This window comes from Salmo trutta, chromosome 1 (assembly GCF_901001165.1).
Source record: "Salmo trutta chromosome 1, fSalTru1.1, whole genome shotgun sequence".
In the NCBI taxonomy this organism is placed as follows: Eukaryota; Metazoa; Chordata; class Actinopteri; order Salmoniformes; family Salmonidae; genus Salmo; species Salmo trutta.
Genome location: NC_042957.1, coordinates 54,096,238 through 54,107,299, shown reverse-complemented (window position 1 = coordinate 54,107,299; position 11,062 = coordinate 54,096,238). Strand labels below are relative to the sequence as shown.

The 11,062-nt window shown below is 45.6% G+C and overlaps 1 protein-coding gene across 2 annotated transcripts in view; it reads right to left on the bottom strand.

Annotated features, from left to right (window-relative positions):
- Nucleotides 1-212: 212 nt before the first annotated feature.
- The window catches only part of grin2ba (glutamate receptor, ionotropic, N-methyl D-aspartate 2B, genome duplicate a), a 93,072-nt gene continuing 82,222 nt past the window's right edge, over nt 213-11,062 (bottom strand). For both annotated transcript variants that reach the window (XM_029763419.1, XM_029763428.1), the window contains exons 16-17: nt 9,908-10,146; nt 213-2,772 (exon numbers count right to left, since the gene is read on the bottom strand). In XM_029763419.1, the coding sequence (XP_029619279.1) occupies nt 448-2,772; nt 9,908-10,146 (2,564 nt within the window). In that variant the 3' untranslated portion in view covers nt 213-447. The remainder of the gene's footprint in view (nt 2,773-9,907; nt 10,147-11,062) is intronic.

The window sequence follows — 11,062 nt, the reverse complement described above, 5'->3', positions numbered from 1 at the left end:
AATAACACTTGACCAGATGGACACTTCACTACTCACTCACATTCCCTTCTCATAATCACTCTGTAGGTGTGACTCTAAGCCATTTGGCTCAAACTTGCAAAATCACATTGAGGTGTCACTTTTGTGTTCTTTTTGAGTGTGTTGATGGCAACGGCCAAATAAATAATAGAGTTAACATAACCCTACCCACGTGTCACCTCTTGAATTCATTGTTTTGTAACAAAATAACAGGGCATGAATGTCCCCATCTTTCCTTCTAACTCACCCTGCTCTCTTCTGTCGAACCTTTTCACCATTCTGTCGTTCATCTTCTCTTCCCTGACTGTTCTCCTTCCTTGTTAAAAGTGTTGCGGTTGCAATGTGGACAGTGGTGCCTCATCATCCCTGACTTCCCGGGACTAATGCCATCCCTCTCTCCCTCCATGCCTCCCCACCCAGTCTCCTCTCTCACACATCTGACTCTATGCTGGAGAGTTTCTCGTACACGTGCCCGTTGCTGCCATTGAACGGGCGCTGTATTGGCCCCACACCCAGCGTGGAGCCGTGGAGGTTCCCTCCCAGACACAGCTCCATAGGGAACCTGGGGGCCACGGTGGACATGACCCCAGCAGTGGCAGTCGCTGGCAAGAAAGATGTCACACCCACGGAGCCCCGGAAGTCACTTCGGCTGTTTTTGGGGGGCATCTGCTGCTGCTGTTGCTTTTTCATGTAGTATTGTTTGGCGCCATGCAAGAGACACTGGTCGTCACCAAAGGTTGGAATAAAGGGGTTTTGGTTGACCCTATCCGGGTAGAGAGATTTGGATAAGGAGTAGGTTCCTCCTCCACCGCCCTCCATCATGGCTCTTTCTCTGTCCCTCATGTCCCTCTCCCCCACTGAGCGGCGGTGAAGGCCCTCGCCACCTCGGAACAAGCCGAACGGCGACCCTGCTTCTTTGACCATCTCACCACTGTAGAACAGGGGGTCTCTGTCTCGCTCCTTCTCCCTCTCTGAGCCTCCATGCCTCTCAAATATGTGGGCGAAAGGGCTAACACCCTCCATGTAGCGCTCCTTCTCTTTTAAGCTAACACTTCTGGGAGGAGGCAACATCCCGCTCATTCCTGCACCCCCCATGCCCCCACTGCCCCCTCCTAGATCCCCCATGACCCCCCTGACTCCGACTGCCTCCTCTTTCTGAAGGTCTACGAAGGTGTCGCACGAGTGTTGCCGTCGGAGGGGCTTTCCAAAGCCGGCAGACTTCCTACGCTGGGCTTGAGATTGAGGCTGGGCACCTCCACTTAACCCCACAGCCCCCATGCCTCCGACTTTCCCACCCCCCATCTGTTCCAAGAGGTGGTTGTTGTCCTCACTGATGTCGTACAGGTTGCCTGTCTTTTTGCAGCCCTCGCAGCGCATGCAGGTGGCAGAGCTGGGACGGCTGTTCCCTCCACCCCCCGATGATCCACAACTAACCCCTCCACCGTACCCGCCTCCCCTCTCCCCCGCCCCGCTGCCATGCATCAACATCTGCTTCCCCCCTCCTCCGCTGGCACGGCAGTTACGACACTCCCAGTCTCCTCCTGCCAACCCCGCCCCTGATGTGCCTCCCCCACTCTTAGACTCTGATTTCTTGGGTTTATTTTGTTTCAGGAAGTCGTCCACTGACACCAAACTGGTGCAGTTCCCCCCGCCCCCTCCACCCCCCCCTCCAGGACCGTCTGTCAGATCCACATGTTCCCATTGGGGGACACCATCTTTGGGGCGGAACTGGTCCAAATAGAAATCCCTCACACTCTCTTTGTCTCGGAACAGGTAGGATGTGCTCCCTGCATTGCCGCCTCCTCCTCTCTTGCGTTCGGAGGCCAGTAGGGGCGGGGAGGAGGAGCGGTGGCCGTGGTAGTGGTGGTAGCCCGTGTGGTAGGGCTTTCTGCGGTAGCCCAGCTCAATCTCATCCAGCTCTCGTCTCGATTTGGCCGAGGCGGGCCTCTTTTTCAGGCTGTCGCGATACTGCTTACGCTTTTTAGCGTTGCCCTCCAGGTTCCCGTAGGTGACAGTGTGAGTGGAGATGTCTGAAACGTCTGAACGGATGTTTCCGTCATCCTCTCTGCCCCCTCCCCCACAGTACCTGTCGTGCCCGGGGATGTAACCTGAGCTGGAGGCCCCTCCCTTGAAGGAGAACTTTCCGTACAGGTCTGAAAGTCCCGATTTGAAGCCCGGCCCGGAGGGGGGGTTCTGACTGGCAATCAGGTCAAACTTACTCATGTTCCTGTGGGTCAGGGCAGAGCGTGGCTGGGTGGTGAAGATGGGTGCCACTCCTCCACCTAAACTGTCACAGTCAAACATGCCCCCTTCCAGAGAGCTGTTGCTGCCCAGGCTGTGGGGTCTGTTAAGTGGTGGGCCGCTGAGCCCCAGGGCAGAGCCTCCATGGTGGTGCAGGTAGTGGTCCTGGTACAGGTTGCTGTCCTTCAGGTGGAGGTTCCCGAACGTCCTCTCCACCTCGTTGATGTAGTCACTGAACATGTTATCCTCCGGCATGTACGGAGGCTTGCAATCCGAGTGACCTGCCAGGCTGCGGCGGTGCTCGGAGATGTCGTAGACGGATGACTCACGACGGATGAAGTCCAGGGCGCTGTGAGGTGAGCCGTTAACCCCGGACAGGGAGGCCATGTTCTTAGCGGTTCGGAGCAGACGCAGGATGTTGGATTGGGTGTTGTTCATGGTGACCGATGGAGAGTCGAGAGCTGAGCTGCTCTTTTCCTCGATCTGAACCCCGTGGATGCAGCTGTAGATGCCCTGTGAGTGAAGAGGGTCATTAAGCAGCATTAGAGAGGGTAAGGGAGAGTCACAGGCAGAATAAAGGAGAACTAAAAAAAGGGCTTCTAAGAGTAGACAGGAGATTGAGAGGGAAACAGAGTGATAAATAACACAGGCATGTACATAGCCTATGCAACTGTTGAACATTAGACCGTGGAACATGCACTACACATAATATCTACACTACTGGTCAAAAGTTTTAGAACACCTACTCATTCAAGGGTTTTTCTTTATATTTACTATTTTCTACATTGTAGAATAATAGTGAAGACATCAAAACTATGAAATAGCACATACGGAATCATGTGTTAAACAAATCTAAATATATTTTATATTTGAGGTTCTTCAAATAGCCACCCTTTGCCTTGATGACAGCTTGGCACACTCTTGCCATTCTCTCAACCAGGTTCACCTGGAATGCTTTTCCAACAGTCTTGAAGGAGTTCCCACATATGCTAAGCACTTGTTGGCTGTTTTTTCTTCACTCTGCAGTCCAACTCATCCCAAACCATCTCAATTTGCTTGAGGTCGGGTGATTGTGGAGGCCAGGTCATCTGATGCAGCACTCCATCACTCTCCTTCTTGGTAAAATAGCCCTTACACATCCTGGAGGTGTGTTGGATCATTGTCCTGTTTAAAAACAAATGATAGTCCCACTAAGCCCAAACCAGATGGGATGGCGTATCGCTGCAGAATGCTGTGGTAGCCATGCTGATTAAGTGTGCCTTGAATTTTAAATAAATCACAGACAGTGTCACCAGCAAAGCACCCCCACACCATAACACCTCCTCCTCCATGCTTTACTGTGGGAAATACACATGCAGAAATCATCCGTTCACCCACACTGCGTCTCACAAAGACATGGCGGTTGGAACCAAAAATCGCAAATTTGCACTCTAGACCAAAGGACAGATTTCCACCAGTCTAATGTCCATTGCCCGTGTTTCTTGGCCCAAGCAAGTCTCTTCTTCTTATTGGTGTCCTTTAGTAGTGGTTTCTTTGCAGCAATTAAACTATGAAGGCCTGATTCACACAGTCTCCTCTGAACAGTTGATGTTGAGATGTGTCTACTTGAACTCTGTGAAGCATTTATTTGGGCTGGAATCTCTAAGGCTGGTAACTCGAATGAACTTATCATCTGCAGCAGAGGTAACTCTGGGTATTCCATTCCTGTGGTGGTCCTCATGAGAGTCAGTTTCATCATAGCGCTTGATGGTTTTTGCGACCATACTTGAAGAAACTTTCAAAGTTCTTGAAATGTTCAGTATTGACTGACCTTCATGTCTTAAAGTAATGATGGACTGTCATTTCTCTTTATTTATTTTAGCTGTTCTTGCCATAATATGGCCTTGGTCTTTTACCAAATAGTGCTATCTTCTGTATACCACCCCTAACTTGTCACAACACAACTGATTGGCTCAAACACATTAAGAAGGAAAGAAATTCCACAAATTAACTTTTAAGAAGGCACACCTGATAATTGAAATGCCTTCCAGGTGACTACCTCATGAAGCTGGTTGAGAGAATGCCAAGCGTGTGCAAAGCTGTCCTCAAGGCAAAGGGTGGCTATTTGAAGAATCTCAAATATAAAATATATTTTGATTTGTTTAACCTGTCTGGGCTAGGGGGCAGTATTTTCACGGCCGGATGAAAAACGTACCCAATTTAAACAGGATACTACTCTGGCCCAGAAACTAGAATATTTGCATATTATTAGTAGATTTGGATAGAAAACACTCTGAAGTTTCTAAAACTGTTTGAATAGTGTCTGTGAGTATAACAGAACTCATATGGCAGGCAAAAACCTGAGAAAAAGTCAACCAGGAAGTGGAGGATCTGAGAATTGTAGTTCTTCTTTGTAGTCCCTTTCGAAACTACAGTGTCTGTGGGGGACGTTGCACTTCCTAAGGCTTCCATTGGCTGTCTAAAGCCTTCAGAAAGTGGTTTGAGCATTCTCCTGTCACTGGGCAGATAATAGGAGCTCAGTTTCTGAGTGGACTGCCTGGCAACAAAGGGATTGGATATGCACGGTCACGCGAGCACGCTGTTCCTTCTTTTTCTCCTTGAATGAATACGCTATTGTCTGGTTGGAATATTATAGCAATTTTTCGTTAAAAATACCATAAAGATTGATTTTAAACAGCGTTTGACATGCTTCTAAGTACGATAATGGAACATTTTGACTTTTCGTCTCTGGTTCCGCACTCGCGCGTTATGCCTTTAGATAAGTGATCTGTACGCACGAACAAAACGGAGGTATTTGGACATAAATATGGATTATTTCTTGTGGAAGTAGCAGTCCTGGGAGTGCATTCTGATGAAGATCAGCAAAGGTAAGAGAATATTTCTAATACTAATTCTGAGTTTAGGTTGCCCCGATCTTGGCGGGTGTCTGAGTAGCTCGCCATGATGGCTGAGCTATGTACTCAGAATATTGAAAAATGTGCTTTCTCCATAAAGCTATTTTAAAATCTGACACAGCGGTTGCACCCAGGGGTAGTCTATCTATAATTATTTAAATAATTGTTATATATTTTATCAACGTTTATGATGAGTATTTTTGTAAATTGATGTGCACATTCACCGGATGTTTTGGTGGGAATACATTTTCTGAACATCACGCGCCAATGTAAAATGCTGTTTTTGGATATAAATATGAACTTTATTGAACAAAACATACATATATTGTGTAACATAATGTCCTAGGAGTGTCATCTGATGAAGATCGTCAAAGGTTAGTGCTTCATTTAGCTGTGTTTTGGGTTTTATTGACACATGTCCTTGCTTGGAAAATGGCTGTGTGATTAGTTTTGTCTATGTACTCTCCTAACATAATCTAATGTTTTGCATTCGCTGTAAAGCCTTTTTGAAATCGGACAATGTGGTTACATCAAGGAGAACTGTATCTTTAAAATGTTGTAAAATAGTTGTATGTTTGAGAAAGTTGAATTATGACATTTTGTTGTTTTTGAATTTGTCGCCCTGATATTTCACTGGCTGTGTCTAGCGTCCCACCTAGCCCATAGAAGTTAACACTTTTTGGTTACTACATGATTCCATGTGTGTTATCTCATAGTTTTGAGGTCTTCACTATTATTCTACAATGTAGAAAATAGAAAAAATTAAGAAAAACCCTTGAATGAGTAGGTGTTCTAAAACTTTGGACCAGTAGTGTAAACAGAGATAAGTAAAGTGTCCACTTCTAGTCTGGATTTGACTCCTTGTTTATTGTTTCTCCATTAAGTGATAAAATACAGATTCACATGGACTGAATGTAATACATCTAACGTATTTTTACTGTATGTGGGTATATGAGACAGGAGAGCATGAGAAAGTAGGAGAGAGGAGAGGATGGGGAGATGATTGATAATGACAGAGATGCAGTAAAGTCCTGTGGGTCTCAGCGGTCAATACCTTCAATCAATGTGATTAGAATTCAGCTGAACAATACCCCGTGGCAGTTAATAAATACCCCCGGCATCGACTGTAGACCGCCATGCAATAACATAAAACTCCAGAGAGAGGATGAGGCCATGAAACACTGACATAATGATGACAGAAAGACAAACCGTGCTATTTGCATCCTGTGATGTATAATACGATATTCAAATACAAATGGATGGAGAGTGGGGTAAACAAGGTGTGACAGATGGATGAGTGGGATCAAATCAATCTGACCCAATGATTTTTAAAACATTTTGTCTGGGAAATGACAGCAGAGGTAATAGGACCCTTTGGCCGCCATTAAAGGTCAAAGGTGTACTGGTCAATGGCAATGATTCCTTAACAGGGTCATTTTCATGTCATCTGTCCTCTCTCTCAGCCTTGATGCCATGACAACCATGATGCCAACCTTGTTCCTTGTCAACTCTTTCATCACGTTTGACATCTCCCTCTTTTCACTGTTAGTCATTGGTTGTCTCTGTGGTACTGTATCTCTCTTACTCCTTCTTCTGCCTCTTTGTTTTATCCGTGTGCCCTCCATTGCTCTGTTTTGATGTGGCCATGAGCCTGCCATACCACTATTCTCCCCATTGGCGTGTAATAAAAACATTGACCAAGAAGAAATATAAAATTATGTATTTTTTGTCTCTCTGTGTTTTCATAATTTTCCTTCAATTCGCAAGAGGCTGAATGTATCTCATCGGAGAAAGCATCCGAGCGAGCGAAACAGCGCCCCTCTGTCTCTGTATGTGTAGGTCATCTACAGTATCTGATGCTGTCTGGTCATAAAAAGTATGACATTGATGTCGCCCTTAGCATTGAATGCAAGAGAAGCCAGCAAGCATTTTTCCTCCCTTGATAAAAAAAACATAAAATAATAGCCAATCAGTGTTGAGGTAAACTGAGTGAGCTCAACTGTGAATGGTCCTGGGGCACCAAAACAAAGTGTCCCTTTGAAGGCCAGTTTAGATTTGGCTTCACTCCTGTCACATCGCATCAAGATAAATACGTCATTGACAGAAACAACTTGAATTGTTGCATCTTGTTGTGCTGTTGTCCTCCAGTGGCTAGCTAGCAAGCTAAAATGATTCCTTTTCTAAACTAGCCATGGATGGAGATAGGGATTTGGACTTGTGGTTTTACTTAATCTCCGAACTGGCCAATGAACTAACAGGTTATAGAGCAAACAACGCAATTATAACAACACATAGGTTGTAATATGGCTTTTTTTTCTGGCTTGGCTTCCCCAGTGATATTACCCACACGCCGCTACTGACTCTCCCATATTCTCTGTGACATGCTGTCCTTGTGTTTACTCAACCCTCAACCCTTGGCAATGTTAGATGACATCATGTGTGCTCCGTTTGAGCGGTTTGCAGAGATGAATAAACAAAACAACAGAATGCCTTAGCATCATCAATGGTGCTACATACTCAACTGAGATACTCCACATGCCCACATAAAGTAAACATTCACAGACTGTCTCTGGGATTATTTGGGCAGGGACGTGTGAATGGTAATAGCTCTGGCCTGAGCGTTAGAAATGTAAAGTCATGGAGGCACCTACAATCTTTAACTGATTACAGAGTGTACATGTGGTTTCAAATTCAAAGATTCGCTAGCTGCCCTGTCCTTGAGTAGCCTATATGTGGCTTTGTGCAAATAATACTACCACGTGATCATTTGAAGATGCAGCGATTAGGTTTAATATATTTACAGTACATATCTAAATTCTTAGTCATTAGATGGTTTCTTAAATCAATGTAATGAATTAGTTAGTGAATTAGTTGCAGTGTTGCAGGTGTAAGAGGAATACCTTTGCTAACGAAGCCCTGCTTAATGTTTTTCACCAGCACAGAGGGGGGGAAACTGTCACCAACAAGGGCTTGGACACTAGACTCCGATCAGCTGTGACAGATTTCTCATTCTTACAGTTCTGAGCTTAAATGTTAATTGCGGTAATAATAATAACGTTTATTGGATTATGCTGTGAAATTAAAAAACAAAATCCATCCAGTGGCGCAGGGAAAGGGGCGTCAATGGAAAATATAAAACTAAATGAGAATGAACCAATGTGAAGCCTTACCCCAGGATTGTGAAAAGATAATAAACCATCCTTTCCCTCATTGTTCTCACGTTGGTAATAATGATTCGTTTTTTTATTACGCCCCAAATTACGGCATGCCATGTAAGGGCACAGGGATGAAGACCAAACAAACACGTACACAAAACACAGGGTTGAAACCCAAACAAAAGAGCAAGGAGTACCTCAAATAAATACATAAGCGTACAATGATTATCACATGGGACGAGACTTGTAATAGTCTGCGCAATGCACAAGGGCACGAAAGCCCAAAACACACAGCACAGGCACTCACACGCACCAACGGACATTGGAACAATAATGGACAGCCCAATGGAAACCAAAGGGTACATATATACTAATACTAATCAGTGGAAATAGAGGACAGGTGTGCATGATGAAAGTTCCAGAGGGATCCATGACAATTGTTGTTTAATTATCCCTTGAAAATCTGGTATGTGGCGATGAATTCTAATAAATAAACATATTGTAGGTTGTTTCCTCTGAATATTTTGGAGGTGCTATATAGAACCTAAAAGGGATCTTCGGCTAGGAGAACCCTTTGAAGAACCCTTTTGGTTCCAGGTAGAACCTTTTTGAGTTCCATAGACCCCAAAAGAGTTCTACCTGGAGCCAAAGAGGGTTCTGACTGGAACTAAAACGGGTTCTCCTATAGGGACAGGCGAAGAAGCCTTCTGGAACAGTTTTTTCTAAGATTGAACTGTAGTCAAGGGTCACATCCAGATATTTACCGTCACAACAACTAGGAAATAATATCATGAATACGTGTCATAATGGAACCTCACACAAATGCAAACAGTAATTTTCCTCATTCTCGTCCTCATACGAATGATAATGGTATAATCATCAACGCTTACTGACCAATCTGTCTTTGGAATGACAAACACTGACAAACACACACTAAAATTGACACTATAACACTAGACACAAAATAATCAACTGTTTTTCCTCTGCCCTGGTTTTCAAATGAAGCGAGCAATGGATTGTGTGGCACTGTCATAAATGTGCCACATGGTTAACCCCAAGCGTTTCACCTTGGTGAATTACACTGGAGCCATGTCAAAACAATTGGAATGCAATTCAAATACATCGGGGTGACTTTGCTCCCAGGAGAACCAGTAATCTACCCTCATTTCTCTGGCCGAGTGAACAATTGATTTTGGCTCAACATTTTGTAAATATTTACCCCGGATGTGAAACGGGCATTAGCATCAAAACAAAAGAAGAAAGCTGTCTGTGTTCAAACTAAACTCAGAGTTTGGCATTGGTTGGCCACTGTGGACATAAACTACATACTGATTTCTGCTATCAGTGCCTATAAGCCTTCTACTTGACCATGTTTCCTGATGGACTACCTTTTCCAAGAATAAAGCACTCTCATTTACTGGGTATTAGAGAAAGTAAAGTTGATGATGTGAGGTTGATGATGAAGGTCATAACTCTAAAAAGATGCCAAAGGGCGCTGATGCAGATCACAGGACCACAGGAAGAAAACCTAAGTGAAGGACAGACATGTATGAGTGTGTGCAGACAGTTACTATGGGTGTCTGAGGTGGACTGGCTCACCCTGCTGATGGAGAAGACGAAGCCTGGCTTGCCCGTGCAGTAGCCCATGAAGCAGAAGCGCAGTTGCCAGTAGAAGGCATGCTCGGCGATGAAGGTGATGAGCGACAGAGCCATGGCCGCCCCCAGCATGTAGAAGACGCCAGCCATGTTGTCCACGTCCAGCTGGCTGCTCATCACCTCGTTCTTCTCATGGTGGCAGATCCCCGTCAGCCACATGGCCTCCAGCTCCTCCATGTCACCTGGAGAGAGGGACAGGATGGAGGGAGGAGTCAAGGAAGGTTGGGGACGGGAAGAGGAGGGAGAGTGGGGACAAGGTATGGAGAAGGAGGGAGGATTGGAGGGAGAGAAAGGAGGGAGTAGGAGAAGGGTGTGGAGAAGGGAGGACATGATGTAGCAAGAGGATAAATATTGGAACGGGAGATTGATGCAAAGTGAGCAGAGAAAAGGTATATGGATGAGGGGTAGGGAAAAACAATTGAAAATATAGGTCTGAAAATGAATGCACCCGTCAAAGGCCCCTAAAACTGTAGAGGACAAACACTTAAAGGCTAATGGATGCAAGCCTTTGGTGGCAATTTAATGAATACACTTTTACAATACATCCCAGTTTTCATATTCATGACAGCACACTTCAGATTCAGCAAATAGACCCATGTGTGCGCATGAGTATATGGAAATATCAGTGTGCGTGCATGATGTGTGTGTCTACGTGTCCAGCCATGTCCCAGAGTCTCTATCTGTCTCTTTGTGGGTCACCTTGTGTAACATCAGCAGCAGTTAGTTCTGGCGGACCGTCCGCAGCAGGACTGGTGTTACTTAACTAAGCATACATTCAGATGGCTGTGCACGTCAGCAGAGCTCTCGCATGGGACCACTGGCCCCTGAGCATCAACACACACACACACACACACACACACACACACACACACACACACACACACACACACACACACACACACACACACACACACACACACACACACACACACACACACACACACACACACACACACACACACAGATGATCGAACTCAGGGCCCACTGCCTGCTGCGCCTGCATGGCTCCTGGATGACAAGGGCGACTGGTGTGAGAGATGGGGCTCAGTGGCGTCTGCGAGACCAGAGCTCCCTGGGGCCCTAGGCATCCTCCTATGA